Source organism: Phyllobates terribilis, unplaced genomic scaffold, assembly GCF_046119375.1.
Source record: "Phyllobates terribilis strain yellow unplaced genomic scaffold, ASM4611937v1 Scaffold_9__5_contigs__length_417890890, whole genome shotgun sequence".
In the NCBI taxonomy this organism is placed as follows: domain Eukaryota; kingdom Metazoa; phylum Chordata; class Amphibia; order Anura; family Dendrobatidae; genus Phyllobates; species Phyllobates terribilis.
This window is the reverse complement of record NW_027362769.1, coordinates 187,057,220-187,075,534: the sequence shown is the minus strand read 5'-3', so window position 1 is coordinate 187,075,534 and position 18,315 is coordinate 187,057,220. Positions and strand designations below refer to the sequence as shown.

General features: G+C 54.0%; 1 protein-coding gene across 2 annotated transcripts in view; it reads right to left on the bottom strand.

Moving 5' to 3' along the window:
• Nucleotides 1–17,865, bottom strand: part of SLC49A4 (solute carrier family 49 member 4) — a 55,138-nt gene extending 37,273 nt beyond the window's left edge. For both annotated transcript variants that reach the window (XM_073647517.1, XM_073647518.1), the window contains exons 1-2: nt 17,502–17,865; nt 8,567–8,660 (exon numbers count right to left, since the gene is read on the bottom strand). In XM_073647517.1, coding sequence (XP_073503618.1) covers nt 8,567–8,660; nt 17,502–17,766 — 359 coding nt within the window. In that variant the 5' untranslated portion in view covers nt 17,767–17,865. The remainder of the gene's footprint in view (nt 1–8,566; nt 8,661–17,501) is intronic.
• Nucleotides 17,866–18,315: the final 450 nt, after the last annotated feature.

The window sequence follows — 18,315 nt, the reverse complement described above, 5'->3', positions numbered from 1 at the left end:
GCAGCAAGACTGGCATCCAGGACAGGGGCTGCCCCGGTAGTCTGGGGCTCGCCCCGCTCCCTCTCCTGTCTGCACTTGTCTAGACGCCTCAGCTGGGCAGGCGTCTTTTTATTGCTTTTCTTCCCTGGCCCCTCGGCTCCCCCACCCCTGCTAGTCCCCTCCCCAGCAGAATCGGCCTCACGGCTTACTCCCACCGGGGTCTCGACTGCATTAGCGAAGGAGCGAGGACAACGGCTGAATGGGTGACCTAACTCACCACACAGGTGGCACCTAATCTCCACACAAGAGGCGGCAAGATGGCCGACACCCCCACACAACGCGCATTTCTGCACGGTGCAGTTTGCACTGAAGTGTGTGGGGTCGCCGCACCTGTGACAGAGCTTCGGTTGCCCCTGGTAGAAGACCAGGATACGATCCCTACCCAGGAAGGCAGACGATGGAATGTGGGCAACCGTACCACCTGAACGCTTAAGTTTTACCATAAACGTCCAGGCCCCTGACCAGATACCAAACTCGTCGCGGTTTTTCTTTGGCATCTCCACCACCTCTCCATACCGACCAAGCCACGTCATGATGTCATAGCAAGAAAGCGACTCGTTACGATTCATCACGGTCACTTTCTTGATTTGGTTTTGGCGAGACACTGCCTGAACGGCAAAGTCTCGCCAGCCGGGCTCATTTTTTGCCAGCTCATAATTCGCCCAGAAGAGCTCAAGCCCCTCCGGCCGAACAAAGCTGATATCAAACTCAGGCGTGGAATAGGCATGTATCAAGGCGTAGATGTCAATCGCCTTGAAGCCCATCCTCAGCAGGAGCTCCACAACTTTAGACCTTGGAGGACATGCATCACTGCCCCTCCACCGAAGACGGACCACATTCCTACGCACACTGCCTGGCCCGGCTGTTGGGAGGGACCACACTGTATCCCCCCCTTTTTGCTCTCGGAAGGCCCCGAGGCCATGCCTCTCTATCCAGAAGGATAGATCAACCTCTCGACCCTCTACCATTAGTGATCTCTCCCCCTTCTTTAGAGCCTCCAGAAGGCGCCGTTGCAACATGCCGTCCCCAAAGCCCGGAGACAAGGAGGATGCCCTATTTGCCCCGGAGGTGACACTGGCATAACTCTGGACAGGTGTTGCCACCCCCAGGGGGGCAACCGGACCAGTGACCACATCAGCCCGAACAGCAACACCATTACCCACCTCCATCTCACCCTCCACCAAACCAGCAACCACACCACTAGACAATGAATTAGCCTCATTCACCCCCACCACCACATTCATTCCTGCTGGACCAGTAACAATGGCGGATGACATTTTGACCTCCGCATCAGGCACAAGGGGCTCAGTCACTTCCATGGAACTGGAGGCGACCTCACCCCTGGTCTTGTGTGTGCCCTCCACATCATTGGTCGGTAATTTCCGCTGTTTGGCATTCGGAATAATGTGCCGCTGATCTTTAGATGCTGTTAGGCGCCGCTGATCTTTAGCATCAGGATCTTCCGGACCAGCGACGCCAACACAAAATAGCACTTTCGTGGGAGGACCGGAACACTCAGCCCCGACAGCCCCCTCACACCGCCGTCGCTTCTCAACTAAGTGATCAGCGGCAACAGCATTCAGAGGTGCCGAGGCTACCGGAGCTGCCCCCGACACCGGGCTGCTCCCCCCTCCCACTGAGGAGCGCACCACAGCATCGTGGCCTGATGGAACGCCCGCCGCCGGGCCGCCCTCACTGTCCAGCCTCTCGGCTGATGCACCTCCTGCTGCGTCCCCGCTACTACAAGCAGAGACGGAGCTCTGCGCCTCACTACCGCGCTCTGTAATCTCCCCGCGCCTTTGCACCGGATCCACAGCAGAACCCGGGCTGGGATGGGCAACGGGGCTTATACAGCGAGCTGAGCCTGCTGCCGACTCAGGGGGTACAGGGAGGGGGGCATATACGTATCTTACCGCCTCCTGCAGCTTTGGCTTGGTCTTCTTTGCCTTTTTGTGGCCCCCAGGTGCCTCTTCTGGTAGATCGTCACCAAGATGGAAGTTTTGGAGGCACACTGGGGACTCCAGGAGCTTAATCTCCGCCATTAGCGCCCCTCCCTGGCCGCTGCTGTCACTGTCCTCCACAGAGCCGGCAGAACTGCGACCGGATGTCACTGTCGCCTGTCCTGCAGGGAGCTCGCTGCACGTGGCCTGCGGGTGACTTTGCAGGCTGCCAGGTGGGGCTTCCTACTGGTCATCATCACTCTCATCATCCACCTGGCTCTCAGGCTGCAGCCCCATCTGCCTTTGCTCTCTGGTATCAGCCATTTCTCTAAAGCGGTCTTCATTTATTAGTTTTTCTTTGAAATGACCACTCTGCTTCCTGATGTCAGCTTTCCTCAGTTCCAGCAGGTGAATCTCGCTGGTCAGTCGCTTTACCTCGGCCTGGAGTTTAGCCTTGCTCTGTTTGGAGGCCCCCGCAGCTTTGGCGCTTGTGCAGCGCAGCTCCTTCCGGAGCCTCCTGATGAGCTTACTGGCATCTTCATACTCACGGAGGCGGATCATGACCCGGGAGGCATAGGTGGACACAGACTCCCGGGGTCCCTGCAGCGCCCAACCCCCCTCAGGGAGGTCGGCCTCACCTCCGTGAGCACTCCGCTTTCCTCCGGAAGGAGCACCATCATGCACACCGCTGTCAGGCTTTACCTCCATGCTGGAAGCCTTGCGGCTTCTAGGGGTCTCCACAATCCCGGGAGGAGTAGGAGCCACATTGCTGCGACTCCTGGTGCAGCGTCTCACCCCCGAGTCCTCTGATGTGCAGGCCGGTTGCTGGTTTCTTCTGCCCCCCGCCGGCCTGGTTCGGGAAGCAGAAGCCTGGGGCTTGGCTCCTTCACTCATCCCAGAAACCAGCTCTCCCTCCGGGAAAGAGAGAGAGCAGGTCCCCAGGTGGAGAGGTGTTGGTTCTCAGAGATCAGGAGCTCACAGCAGGATCTGCAGCCACCACACCCGTAATCACCACACTGACTAGCAGCTGATCAGAGCTGCACCCAGTATGCTGCTGGTGCAGTCACTGTGTACATACATTACATTACTGATCCTGAGTTACATTCTGTATTATACTCCAGAGCTGCACTCACTATTCTGCTGGTGCAGTCATTGTGTACATACAGGTGCATCTCATTAAATTAGAATATCATCAAAAAGTTCATTTATTTCAGTTCAATACAAAAAATGAAACTCATTATATAGAGTCCTTGCGCGCAGAGGGAGCTATGCTAGAGAGTCCTTGCGCGCAGAGGGAGCTATGCTAGAGAGTCCTTGCGCGCAGAGGGAGCTATGCTAGAGAGTCCTTGCGCGCAGAGGGAGCTATGCTAGAGAGTCCTTGCGCGCAGAGGGAGCTATGCTAGAGAGTCCTTGCGCGCAGAGGGAGCTATGCTAGAGAGTCCTTGCGCGCAGAGGGAGCTATGCTAGAGAGTCCTTGCGCGCAGAGGGAGCTATGCTAGAGAGTCCTTGCGCGCAGAGGGAGCTATGCTAGAGAGTCCTTGCGCGCAGAGGGAGCTATGCTAGAGAGTCCTTGCGCGCAGAGGGAGCTATGCTAGAGAGTCCTTGCGCGCAGAGGGAGCTATGCTAGAGAGTCCTTGCGCGCAGAGGGAGCTATGCTAGAGAGTCCTTGCGCGCAGAGGGAGCTATGCTAGAGAGTCCTTGCGCGCAGAGGGAGCTATGCTAGAGAGTCCTTGCGCGCAGAGGGAGCTATGCTAGAGAGTCCTTGCGCGCAGAGGGAGCTATGCTAGAGAGTCCTTGCGCGCAGAGGGAGCTATGCTAGAGAGTCCTTGCGCGCAGAGGGAGCTATGCTAGAGAGTCCTTGCGCGCAGAGGGAGCTATGCTAGAGAGTCCTTGCGCGCAGAGGGAGCTATGCTAGAGAGTCCTTGCGCGCAGAGGGAGCTATGCTAGAGAGTCCTTGCGCGCAGAGGGAGCTATGCTAGAGAGTCCTTGCGCGCAGAGGGAGCTATGCTAGAGAGTCCTTGCGCGCAGAGGGAGCTATGCTAGAGAGTCCTTGCGCGCAGAGGGAGCTATGCTAGAGAGTCCTTGCGCGCAGAGGGAGCTATGCTAGAGAGTCCTTGCGCGCAGAGGGAGCTATGCTAGAGAGTCCTTGCGCGCAGAGGGAGCTATGCTAGAGAGTCCTTGCGCGCAGAGGGAGCTATGCTAGAGAGTCCTTGCGCGCAGAGGGAGCTATGCTAGAGAGTCCTTGCGCGCAGAGGGAGCTATGCTAGAGAGTCCTTGCGCGCAGAGGGAGCTATGCTAGAGAGTCCTTGCGCGCAGAGGGAGCTATGCTAGAGAGTCCTTGCGCGCAGAGGGAGCTATGCTAGAGAGTCCTTGCGCGCAGAGGGAGCTATGCTAGAGAGTCCTTGCGCGCAGAGGGAGCTATGCTAGAGAGTCCTTGCGCGCAGAGGGAGCTATGCTAGAGAGTCCTTGCGCGCAGAGGGAGCTATGCTAGAGAGTCCTTGCGCGCAGAGGGAGCTATGCTAGAGAGTCCTTGCGCGCAGAGGGAGCTATGCTAGAGAGTCCTTGCGCGCAGAGGGAGCTATGCTAGAGAGTCCTTGCGCGCAGAGGGAGCTATGCTAGAGAGTCCTTGCGCGCAGAGGGAGCTATGCTAGAGAGTCCTTGCGCGCAGAGGGAGCTATGCTAGAGAGTCCTTGCGCGCAGAGGGAGCTATGCTAGAGAGTCCTTGCGCGCAGAGGGAGCTATGCTAGAGAGTCCTTGCGCGCAGAGGGAGCTATGCTAGAGAGTCCTTGCGCGCAGAGGGAGCTATGCTAGAGAGTCCTTGCGCGCAGAGGGAGCTATGCTAGAGAGTCCTTGCGCGCAGAGGGAGCTATGCTAGAGAGTCCTTGCGCGCAGAGGGAGCTATGCTAGAGAGTCCTTGCGCGCAGAGGGAGCTATGCTAGAGAGTCCTTGCGCGCAGAGGGAGCTATGCTAGAGAGTCCTTGCGCGCAGAGGGAGCTATGCTAGAGAGTCCTTGCGCGCAGAGGGAGCTATGCTAGAGAGTCCTTGCGCGCAGAGGGAGCTATGCTAGAGAGTCCTTGCGCGCAGAGGGAGCTATGCTAGAGAGTCCTTGCGCGCAGAGGGAGCTATGCTAGAGAGTCCTTGCGCGCAGAGGGAGCTATGCTAGAGAGTCCTTGCGCGCAGAGGGAGCTATGCTAGAGAGTCCTTGCGCGCAGAGGGAGCTATGCTAGAGAGTCCTTGCGCGCAGAGGGAGCTATGCTAGAGAGTCCTTGCGCGCAGAGGGAGCTATGCTAGAGAGTCCTTGCGCGCAGAGGGAGCTATGCTAGAGAGTCCTTGCGCGCAGAGGGAGCTATGCTAGAGAGTCCTTGCGCGCAGAGGGAGCTATGCTAGAGAGTCCTTGCGCGCAGAGGGAGCTATGCTAGAGAGTCCTTGCGCGCAGAGGGAGCTATGCTAGAGAGTCCTTGCGCGCAGAGGGAGCTATGCTAGAGAGTCCTTGCGCGCAGAGGGAGCTATGCTAGAGAGTCCTTGCGCGCAGAGGGAGCTATTCTAGAGAGTCCTTGCGCGCAGAGGGAGCTATTCTAGAGAGTCCTTGCGCGCAGAGGGAGCTATTCTAGAGAGTCCTTGCGCGCAGAGGGAGCTATTCTAGAGAGTCCTTGCGCGCAGAGGGAGCTATTCTAGAGAGTCCTTGCGCGCAGAGGGAGCTATTCTAGAGAGTCCTTGCGCGCAGAGGGAGCTATTCTAGAGAGTCCTTGCGCGCAGAGGGAGCTATTCTAGAGAGTCCTTGCGCGCAGAGGGAGCTATTCTAGAGAGTCCTTGCGCGCAGAGGGAGCTATTCTAGAGAGTCCTTGCGCGCAGAGGGAGCTATTCTAGAGAGTCCTTGCGCGCAGAGGGAGCTATTCTAGAGAGTCCTTGCGCGCAGAGGGAGCTATTCTAGAGAGTCCTTGCGCGCAGAGGGAGCTATTCTAGAGAGTCCTTGCGCGCAGAGGGAGCTATTCTAGAGAGTCCTTGCGCGCAGAGGGAGCTATTCTAGAGAGTCCTTGCGCGCAGAGGGAGCTATTCTAGAGAGTCCTTGCGCGCAGAGGGAGCTATTCTAGAGAGTCCTTGCGCGCAGAGGGAGCTATTCTAGAGAGTCCTTGCGCGCAGAGGGAGCTATTCTAGAGAGTCCTTGCGCGCAGAGGGAGCTATTCTAGAGAGTCCTTGCGCGCAGAGGGAGCTATTCTAGAGAGTCCTTGCGCGCAGAGGGAGCTATTCTAGAGAGTCCTTGCGCGCAGAGGGAGCTATTCTAGAGAGTCCTTGCGCGCAGAGGGAGCTATTCTAGAGAGTCCTTGCGCGCAGAGGGAGCTATTCTAGAGAGTCCTTGCGCGCAGAGGGAGCTATTCTAGAGAGTCCTTGCGCGCAGAGGGAGCTATTCTAGAGAGTCCTTGCGCGCAGAGGGAGCTATTCTAGAGAGTCCTTGCGCGCAGAGGGAGCTATTCTAGAGAGTCCTTGCGCGCAGAGGGAGCTATTCTAGAGAGTCCTTGCGCGCAGAGGGAGCTATTCTAGAGAGTCCTTGCGCGCAGAGGGAGCTATTCTAGAGAGTCCTTGCGCGCAGAGGGAGCTATTCTAGAGAGTCCTTGCGCGCAGAGGGAGCTATTCTAGAGAGTCCTTGCGCGCAGAGGGAGCTATTCTAGAGAGTCCTTGCGCGCAGAGGGAGCTATTCTAGAGAGTCCTTGCGCGCAGAGGGAGCTATTCTAGAGAGTCCTTGCGCGCAGAGGGAGCTATTCTAGAGAGTCCTTGCGCGCAGAGGGAGCTATTCTAGAGAGTCCTTGCGCGCAGAGGGAGCTATTCTAGAGAGTCCTTGCGCGCAGAGGGAGCTATTCTAGAGAGTCCTTGCGCGCAGAGGGAGCTATTCTAGAGAGTCCTTGCGCGCAGAGGGAGCTATTCTAGAGAGTCCTTGCGCGCAGAGGGAGCTATTCTAGAGAGTCCTTGCGCGCAGAGGGAGCTATTCTAGAGAGTCCTTGCGCGCAGAGGGAGCTATTCTAGAGAGTCCTTGCGCGCAGAGGGAGCTATTCTAGAGAGTCCTTGCGCGCAGAGGGAGCTATTCTAGAGAGTCCTTGCGCGCAGAGGGAGCTATTCTAGAGAGTCCTTGCGCGCAGAGGGAGCTATTCTAGAGAGTCCTTGCGCGCAGAGGGAGCTATTCTAGAGAGTCCTTGCGCGCAGAGGGAGCTATTCTAGAGAGTCCTTGCGCGCAGAGGGAGCTATTCTAGAGAGTCCTTGCGCGCAGAGGGAGCTATTCTAGAGAGTCCTTGCGCGCAGAGGGAGCTATTCTAGAGAGTCCTTGCGCGCAGAGGGAGCTATTCTAGAGAGTCCTTGCGCGCAGAGGGAGCTATTCTAGAGAGTCCTTGCGCGCAGAGGGAGCTATTCTAGAGAGTCCTTGCGCGCAGAGGGACCTATTCTAGAGAGTCCTTGCGCGCAGAAGGACCTATTCTAGAAAGTCCTTGCACGCAGAGGGACCTATTCTAGAGAGTCCTTGCACGCAGAGGGACCTATTCTAGAGAGTCAGTACACGCAGAGGGACCTATTCTAGAGAGTCAGTACACGCAGAGGGACCTATTCTAGAGAGTCAGTACACGCAGAGGGACCTATTCTAGAGAGTCAGTACACGCAGAGGGACCTATTCTAGAGAGTCAGTACACGCAGAGGGACCTATTCTAGAGAGTCAGTACACGCAGAGGGACCTATTCTAGAGAGTCAGTACACGCAGAGGGACCTATTCTAGAGAGTCATTACACGCAGAGGGACCTATTCTAGAGAGTCATTACACGCAGAGGGACCTATTCTAGAGAGTCAGTACACGCAGAGGGACCTATTCTATAGAGTCATTACACGCAGAGGGATCTATTCTATAGAGTCATTACACACAGAGGGATCTATTCTATAGAGTCATTACACGCAGAGGGATCTATTCTATAGAGTCACTACACACAGAGGGGTCTATTATATAGAGTCATTACACACAGAGGGATCTATTAGATAGAGTCATTACACACAGAGGGATCTATTATATAGAGTCATTGCACACAGAGGGATCTATTATATAGAGTCATTACACATAGAGGGATCTATTTCACGTGTTTATTTCTGTTAATGTTGATGATTATGGCTTACAGCCAATGAAAACACAAGTCATTATCTCAGTAAATTAGAATAATTTACAAAAAACACCTGCAAAGGCTTCAAATTAATTTAAAAAGGTCCCTTGGTCTGTTTCAGTAGGCTCCACAATCATGGGGAAGACTGCTGACTTGACAGATGTCCAGAAGGCAGTCACTGACACTCCACAAGGAGGGTAAGCCACGAAAGGTCATTGCTAAAGAAGATGGCTGTTCACTGAGTGCTGTATCCAAGCATTTAATGGATAGCTCAGTGAAATCTGGAGTTACATCCTGTATTATACCCCAGAGCTGCACTCACTATTCTGCTCATTATGACATTACTATCAGAATATGTGAGCTTATCGCCATCATGATTACACTGTGGATTAGTTATAAACCCCCGGAGCAGCGATCACCTTCACACTTGGTCATTTTGTGGCGTCTCACATAACTTACCATCTCCTTACTCCCAAGTCTGACACTGGGACACATCGCAGGCCGGAGCCGACCACCATTAAGAGCAGCGTGAGGAGGACGGTGACACGGAGACCTGGGAACAGTAATGAGACCGGGATTAGCCGGACGCACAAGAGAAGCAATTTGAGAGATACAGTGTAATGGGAGCGCGGGAGGAATCTGTAAGGAGGCAGCAGAGGTCGGCGCTGGCGCTTTATCATGGCCGGGCGCCATCATGGCCGGGTCAGCTCAGGAGAACGGTCATTAGGGCACGTTCAGACTCCACATTGTGCGCAGAGACCGCACACAGTTATCAGCCCTATGTGGTGGTGATGGATGAAGAGAACGGCTGCATCTTCCCAGGATCTGACTGTACAGAAAGCTGCGAGCACAGACCCGATACTCATCATACACGACTCGTATACACAGAAGACTGCTCCCGCTGCAGAATGTGAGCAGCGCTGTGCAGAAGATGTGCGCCGCTGCTGCAGAGTAAGGCTGCTTGCACACTGGGCTTTTCTCCACGTTCGTGGGTCCCGTCATATGTCCGAGTGTCCTCCTCCAGTAAGCGTATACATCCAAAAAAGATGCACGACAGAGTGCCCGATCGATCTGCCGGCACCATTATGGTCTACGTCCACGTTGACATACGTCCGCATCCCGTTTTGCAGGGGGAATTCAGAAGCAAGCCCGGACGGGACCCATGTATGTGGAGAAAAGCGCAATGTCAAAGCATCCCAAGACGCTTCATACATGGAAGACTGAAATGTAATTTGTTAATTAATAAAAAAATAAACTAAGTGAATGAAGAAAAGAGAAAAAGTTAATACCATCGGTATTTGTGGAGCAGATCTGTGATCGCCCGGCCACCTGAACCACCATATCCGAGCCTTGTTGATGGTCAGGGGGTCGCGTTATAGCCAGCATTTGAGCGCTCGTAAGGGGGTTGTCACCCAGCTTTCCACATATTTAAAAGAACATATAGAACTACTCTACTCGTTATCTGTACCATCCTGCTACCCATGTAACGCAGTGCGGCCAAGGGGGTTTAATGTGGCTCCAAGAGTTAAAGGGTTTCATATGGCTGCAGCGGTCTTGTCCAATGTACACTGGAATTCCCACTAAGTGACTGGCTGCAGCATGTTACAGATGGGGTGTCAATGCTGAGCCAGGGATGTCGCCATTGAGCCCTGCGATTGTTTGCAGCAATCACATGTCGTATATCGGATGTCACTCTTCAGTCCAGTCAGAAATCAGTGGGGATCGGTGAAGAGGAAACGCTGGACAGAAGGGGCGAGACAGGCAGCGCACCCCTCATTACTACAGTCAGGGGCTGTGAAGTTGGGGTTCTGCATTTCTGTGGTTTTACTTTGTGCAAGAACAATTGTCGCTGCAATGTTCAGCATTGTAATGGTTATCAGGAGCGAGGCCAGAGCAGCGCGTCACAGACCATCTCCAGACACGAGCCAGAAGACTAACTAAGGAGATGGAGAAAGAAAGAGGAGGATAATGGACCTCAGAGGCTCCCAATAAAGCAAACACTGACAAAGGACGCAGATAAGGCCTCCTCTGCATTAATGTGGCCGTCCCGGCGGCTTTTACCTCGGGCAAAGTAGTCAAACATAGGAAGGAAAATAATCCTACGGGATCACTCCCAATTATCCGATGGATCAGCCTGTTGGCGTGACTGTCTGTACTTCTCCTACGCCGCTTTAGAATCACAGGTGTGGTCCCGGCTCCAGGACCGGACCGCGGCTCCCTCGGTCACATGCATCTGGAGTCCCCGGGATATTTTATCTTACATTCATTTCATTTTGACTTTGCGCAACTTTCTGCACCGCTGCATTACAGTACCCCACTACAAACAGAAGGGGGCAGAATGGAGGGGGGTTAGTGACAGGCAACTGGCTGCCGACACCTACAGGTCCGTGCCAACAGACGTCAGACGCCCCAGAACGAGTCCTTATAAACAAGCAGCGAGGCGAGTCACGAGACGTCTATGGAGAAACTGGTGACGTCACAGCCAGGAGGAGCCTAGGAGCTGTGGCACCAGATGGCACGACTGCAGCACAGAGCATTTACAGCACCATCTATGGATGGAAGATAAACAGTCGGAAAAAATAATTATCCAAAGTTTCAAAAAAACAGAAGCAATTAAGAAAGTGAGTTTTGTGACAGCTCCCGATGAGACCTGCAGTTTGATCCAGACGACAGCGGATCCGGTGCCGGGATTTTCCTCTATTTCTGGCTGACTTGTTTTTCATGTCTGGGGTGTTTGAGGGCTGACAAGTCACATTAACGTCTTAGCGGGTGACAGCTCTCACAGCCGCGGATCCTGGGATGTCATCCCTGTAACATGCTGTCAGAAGTGTAAAGTGTTCCCGCGCAGCAGGATCGACAGCGCTCTAATTATCTCACCAGCCACCGGCGCAATCACCACGAACATGACGGGAGGCGAAGAGTATATGTACATCCACAAATGAGCAATTATCCAGACAAACACTTCCCTGCATCCGCTGCAGAGCGATGCCTTTTACATCCATGGTATAGCACCTCCCGGTGTTCAGCGCATAGCAATGCGCACATCCATCTAATGCGCTGAGCGCTGCTGGGGTCTCTGCATAGTGACCCCCTGTGCAATGCAGGAGAAATAGCCTGCGAGACAGACAAGAAGCGGCCTCTGCAGGACGTGGCACCACAGCTGACAGGGGACGTAAGAAGGGGCTATATCAGCTGCCAGAGGGGGAAGGAGACCGATATTGACAAGAACTGCCACAAGCAGCAACAAAGCTACAAGAGGCAAAAATTACGAAAAAGGTAATTTTAAGCAATAAACACTAAAATGACATCAAATAACAGACTTTCAGGAGCTTTGATATTAAATTATTCCTGGGATAGCGCATTTCATCCTGGTAAAATGAAAGTTGCTACAACTGAACACCTGCCCATTGGAGCTAATTAACGTTTCTGCACTTTTGCTCTTCCCTCCCTTTTTCCAGGTGCCATAACTTCTATTTCTCCATCTAGATCATTGTATGACGGCATAAGATTCTTGGGCAAAAAAAAAATCCAAGTTGTGGGGAAACTGGAAAAGAAGACCCCCCCTGTCCTGCCCGTGTTTCAGGTTTTGCTTTCCCAGCGTTCACTCTGCAGTAGCCAGGAGCTGGTGACCCGATTATCCACATCAGTTCGATTAGGGCGAAACTGAACGTGTAATGTTTTTTTTGGTTTATATTTAGTAATTTAAAAAAAAAAAAAAAAAAATTAAAACACTTTTGAAGTTTGTAACAATAAAATGTGTGTCGTGTCGCCATTTTCTGAGACTCGTTCATTACTAAGCTTGTTCAAACTCTCCATACTTTAATAGTTAAGAGTTAATTATTGGTTGAATCTCTTTTTTTATCAATATATTTGCTGACTTGAAGCGTGGGCATTATGCCCATAAGGAAAAGGGCACCGTTAGGTGTGACATCCCCGGAGCGTGCGCATTGGAGAAATGATCTTTCTACATCCAAGATGGCGCTGTGGGTGTGACGACGTCAGCAACGCATGCCCAATGGTTGCCCAAACTATGGACCTGATTTAAGATGGCGCTGCCGCTACTTCCGGTTTCCCGGATCCAGTTTGCATACGGCCTGCGCCCTGACATGCGTGGTGTGCCTCTCCTAGACGCCGAATTTTGGCGGTTTTACCTGATGATATGAAGTGATGAAATGTGTATGTATTTGATTAATGACACTTGTATGGCTTTTTATCAATTAACTGAGATATAGGCTATTGCTATGATATGAATTATGTATGTAATTGCTATGAGGTGTATTGTAAATCACATTGATTACTGTATTGAATCATGTTTATTGATATCTCATGAATTTTTCACGCCACTATTGCATTTTATTGATATAATTGGAATAGATGATTGTATATGGTTAAATATTCCTCTTGTGCACATGTCACATTGCTCGAGAAAGGCTGAAACACAGAGACGAAACGTCGCCTTAGCTCCTTTGAGCTAATAAATCACTGGAATTTCCACAGGAGTGCTGTCTTCAATTTTTTTGATATCTATCGTGCCGGCCTGTACCCCGAGGACGTACACCCGCTTGAAGTTAGTGTGTTTGCTGGTGCTGTTTGGATTTTATTTTTTCTCTAGTCATTTTCCTAAATATTTGTAAAACTTATTTTTACTTTTTTAGTCCCCATAGGAGGTGAACCTGCAGTCATTTGATCACATGCTACCTATTGCGGTATATGGTAAAACTAATGACGTCAAGAGCAGCCCGTGCCCGTGGGCGATTGGACAGACGCTTCTTGCCCTTTATGAAGTGGGTGACATTTCAGTCTCTGTATCCCACTCGCTGGCAGCAAGCAGAGGTCTTGAAAACTTCAAGTAATTAAAACAAATTCTACGAAAGTTGCAGAAATATTCACAGCACACAGCTGAAGTTTTACATAAAATTGGAAAATCCTTTTATCATGGAAGGTTCATTAAATTCTGAGGGGATTTACCGGTAAACCATAGGGGGCAGCACAGACATGGGGGGGTTGTTCATAAACACCCTGATATGGGTGGCCGCCCTCTTCTCTCTCCGTACTGACATCTAGCAGATATCAGCACACATTTAGGGACATGGGGGGGGGGGCCCATACGTAAAGAACAAGTTTCAGATTACTGAAAGAAGCTCTGGAAGAAAAAAAATAGTTATTTATTAAGCACCAGGGCTGGTGGAGAGTCCAGCTGTGCGAGGGTCCAATTTAGCAATTCTTCCTGAGACCGCCCCACCCCCATCTCTGTGAATGTGTGACCCCCCCCCATCCCCCAATCACTGCACAAAGCCTCTCTGCAATAGTGGCATCTGGCCTTTCAGCTGTGAGAACAAAGGATCGGCCATAATGAACTCCCAACATGCCCAATCACCTATCATCTGCCATCAGAGAAGAGATAGGAGCACCCACAGCTCGAGTAATGGCCGTCACCTCCGTGTACATACATGTGACCGCAATATGCACACGGCTCCGGTAATGACAGGTAACATCGGGGTGTATGGGAGGGGGTCACTATCAGGACCAGCATGGGGCAAGGCCAGGGTGTACACGGGTGTCTGGCAGATGTCAGCTAACATTCAGGTGCATACAGGGGGATATATTCAGGTGTTGGGTAGCACGGCGTCACCCGATATTAGGGTGTGTGTAGTTTTGGGTGTCCAAGTAGCATGGTGTTGCCCGTTATTAGGGGGGTCTGTATTTGCGGGCAGCACAGTGTCGCCTGTTAGGGCGTCTGTATTTTCGGGTGTCGGGCAGCACGGTGTCGCCCGGTATTAGGGTGTGTGTATTTTCGGGTGTCGGGCAGCACGGTGTCGCCCGTTATTAGGGTGTGTGTATTTTCGGTTGTCGGGCAGCACGGTGTCGCCCGGTATTAGGGGGTGTGTATTTTCGGGTGTCGGGCAGCACGGTGTCGCCCGGTATTAGGGGGTGTGTATTTTCGGGTGTCGGGCAGCACGGTGTCGCCCGGTATTAGGGGGTGTGTATTTTCGGGTGTCGGGCAGCACGGTGTCGCCCGGTATTAGGGGGTGTGTATTTTCGGGTGTCGGGCAGCACGGTGTCGCCCGGTATTAGGGGGTGTGTATTTTCGGGTGTCGGGCAGCACGGTGTCGCCGGGTATTAGGGGGTGTGTATTTTCGGGTGTCGGGCAGCACGGTGTCGCCCGGTATTAGGGGGTATGTATTTTCGGGTGTCGGGCAGCACGGTGTCGCCCGGTATTAGGGGGTGTGTATTTTCGGGTGTCGGGCAGCACGGTGTCGCCCGTTATTAGGGTGTGAGTATTTTCGGGTGTCGGGCAGCACGGTGTCGCCCGTTATTAGGGTGTGAGTATTTTCGGGTGTCGGGCAGCACGGTGTCGCCCGTTATTAGGGTGTGTGTATTTTCGGGTGTCGGGCAGCACGGTGTCGCCCGTTATTAGGGGGTGTGTATTTTCGGGTGTCGGGCAGCACGGTGTCGCCCGTTATTAGGGGGTGTGTATTTTCGGGTGTCGGGCAGCACGGTGTCGCCCGGTATTAGGATGTGTGTATTTTCGGGTGTCGGGCAGCACGGTGTCGCCCGGTATTAGGGGGTGTGTATTTTCGGGTGTCGGGCGGCACGGTGTCGCCCGGTATTAGGATGTGTGTATTTTCGGGTGTCGGGCGGCACGGTGTCGCCCGGTATTAGGATGTGTGTATTTTCGGGTGTCGGGCAGCACGGTGTCGCCCGGTATTAGGGTGTGTGTATTTTCGGGTGTCGGGCAGCACGGTGTCGCCCGGTATTAGGGTGTGTGTATTTTCGGGTGTCGGGCAGCACGGTGTCGCCCGGTATTAGGGTGTGTGTATTTTCGGGTGTCGGGCAGCACGGTGTCGCCCGGTATTAGGGTGTGTGTATTTTCGGGTGTCGGGCAGCACGGTGTCGCCCGGTATTAGGGTGTGTGTATTTTCGGGTGTCGGGCAGCACGGTGTCGCCCGGTATTAGGGTGTGTGTATTTTCGGGTGTCGGGCAGCACGGTGTCGCCCGGTATTAGGGTGTGTGTATTTTCGGGTGTCGGGCAGCACGGTGTCGCCCGGTATTAGGGTGTGTGTATTTTCGGGTGTCGGGCAGCACGGTGTCGCCCGGTATTAGGGTGTGTGTATTTTCGGGTGTCGGGCAGCACGGTGTCACCCGGTATTAGGGTGTGTGTATTTTCGGGTGTCGGGCAGCACGGTGTCGCCCGGTATTAAGGTGTGTGTATTTTCGGGTGTCGGGCAGCACGGTGTCGCCCGGTATTAAGGTGTGTGTATTTTCGGGTGTCGGGCAGCACGGTGTCGCCCGGTATTAGGGTGTGTGTATTTTCGGGTGTCGGGCAGCACGGTGTCGCCCGGTATTAGGGTGTGTGTATTTTCAGGTGTCGGGCAGCACGGTGTCGCCCGGTATTAGGGTGTGTGTATTTTCGGGTGCCGGGCAGCACAGTGTCGTCCGTTATTAGGGTGTGAGTATTTTCGGGTGTCGGGCAGCACGGTGTCGCCCGTTATTAGGGTGTGAGTATTTTCGGGTGTCGGGCAGCACGGTGTCGCCCGTTATTAGGGTGTGTGCATTTTTGGGTGTCGGGGAGCACGGTGTCGCCCGTTATTAGGGTGTGTGTATTTTCGGTGTCGCCCGTTATTAGTGTGTGAGTATTTTCGGGTGTCGGGCAGCACGGTGTCGCCCGTTATTAGGGTGTGAGTATTTTCGGGTGTCGGGCAGCACGGTGTCGCCCGTTATTAGGGTGTGAGTATTTTCGGGTGTCGGGCAGCACGGTGTCGCCCGTTATTAGGGTGTGAGTATTTTCGGGTGTCGGGCAGCACGGTGTCGCCCGTTATTAGGGTGTGAGTATTTTCGGGTGTCGGGCAGAACGGTGTCGCCCGTTATTAGGGTGTGAGTATTTTCGGGTGTCGGGCAGCACGGTGTCGCCCGTTATTAGGGTGTGAGTATTTTCGGGTGTCGGGCAGCACGGTGTCGCCCGTTATTAGGGTGTGAGTATTTTCGGGTGTCGGGCAGCACGGTGTCGCCCGTTATTAGGGTGTGAGTATTTTCGGGTGTCGGGCAGCACGGTGTCGCCCGTTATTAGGGTGTGAGTATTTTCGGGTGTCGGGCAGCACGGTGTCGCCCGTTATTAGGGTGTGAGTATTTTCGGGTGTCGGGCAGCACGGTGTCGCCCGTTATTAGGGTGTGAGTATTTTCGGGTGTCGGGCAGCACGGTGTCGCCCGTTATTAGGGTGTGAGTATTTTCGGGTGTCGGGCAGAACGGTGTCGCCCGTTATTAGGGTGTGAGTATTTTCGGGTGTCGGGCAGCACGGTGTCGCCCGTTATTAGGGTGTGAGTATTTTCGGGTGTCGGGCAGCACGGTGTCGCCCGTTATTAGGGTGTGAGTATTTTCGGGTGTCGGGCAGCACGGTGTCGCCCGTTATTAGGGTGTGAGTATTTTCGGGTGTCGGGCAGCACGGTGTCGCCCGTTATTAGGGTGTGAGTATTTTCGGGTGTCGGGCAGCACGGTGTCGCCCGTTATTAGGGTGTGAGTATTTTCGGGTGTCGGGCAGCACGGTGTCGCCCGTTATTAGGGTGTGTGTATTTTCGGGTGCCGGGCAGCACAGTGTCGTCCGTTATTAGGGTGTGAGTATTTTCGGGTGTCGGGCAGCACGGTGTCGCCCGTTATTAGGGTGTGTGCATTTTTGGGTGTCGGGGAGCACGGTGTCGCCCGTTATTAGGGTGTGTGTATTTTCGGTGTCGCCCGTTATTAGGGTGTGAGTATTTTCGGGTGTCGGGCAGCACGGTGTCGCCCGTTATTAGGGTGTGAGTATTTTCGGGTGTCGGGCAGCACGGTGTCGCCCGTTATTAGGGTGTGAGTATTTTCGGGTGTCGGGCAGCACGGTGTCGCCCGTTATTAGGGTGTGAGTATTTTCGGGTGTCGGGCAGCACGGTGTCGCCCGTTATTAGGGTGTGAGTATTTTCGGGTGTCGGGCAGCACGGTGTCGCCCGTTATTAGGGTGTGAGTATTTTCGGGTGTCGGGCAGCACGGTGTCGCCCGTTATTAGGGTGTGAGTATTTTCGGGTGTCGGGCAGCACGGTGTCGCCCGTTATTAGGGTGTGAGTATTTTCGGGTGTCGGGCAGCACGGTGTCGCCCGTTATTAGGGTGTGAGTATTTTCGGGTGTCGGGCAGCACGGTGTCGCCCGTTATTAGGGTGTGAGTATTTTCGGGTGTCGGGCAGCACGGTGTCGCCCGTTATTAGGGTGTGAGTATTTTCGGGTGTCGGGCAGCACAGTGTCGCCCGTTATTAGGGTGTGTGCATTTTTGGGTGTCGGGGAGCACGGTGTCGCCCGTTATTAGGGTGTGTGTATTTTCGGTGTCGCCCGTTATTAGGGTGTGTGTATTTTCGGGTGTCGGGCAGCACTCACCCCGGGTGTCCATCAACCACATGAAGAAGAAGCAGGGCAGGAAGCCGATGGGGCCCCACAGCACGAGCAGGGTGATGTCCAGGCTGCTGAAGCCGTAGGCGGAGCGGGCAGAGTTCTGGATGGGCCCCCAGCTGTTCCACACCAGGCCCTGCATGAAGCCGAGGAGGGAGAAGAGCAGCAGCACCAGCCAGCGCCGCCCGAACACCCGCGGAGGCCGAGGCAGCAGGGGCCGCCGCTCCTCCACTCGGCTCCACTCCAGCCCCATGGCCGGAGCTCTCACCGCAACGCACAGCCGGAAACCAGAGACAACGGAAGTGGCCGGCGCGCGGGGAAAACATCCGGTCACGGGACACTACTCCACCCACCTCAGTGACGTCACTAACCATGACAACGGCGGCGTGTCCCCGCCCCCGCTGTGAATAACACTGGGACGGTCCCCGCTCCTCCCCTCGTACTGGTTGTCATGGTTCCGCCTCCTGTAGACCACGCCCTTCTAGAATTGTGCTTATTTCCCACTGGAGTGATTTTTTGGCCATGTCTCTTAGGCCTAGTGCCCACGATGCAGAAATGCTGCAGATTGTTCCCGCTTCTCCCTGGCAGGAAAAACGGATGCGGATTGTACCTGTGGATTGTGCACGCGGATTGTACCTGCGGATTGTGCATGCGGATTGTACACGCGGATTGTACACGCAGATTGTACCTGCGGATTGTACACGCGGATTGTACACGCGGATTGTACACGCTGATTGTACACGCGGATTGTGCATGCGGATTGTACCTGCGGATTGTGCATGCGGATTGTACACGCAGATTG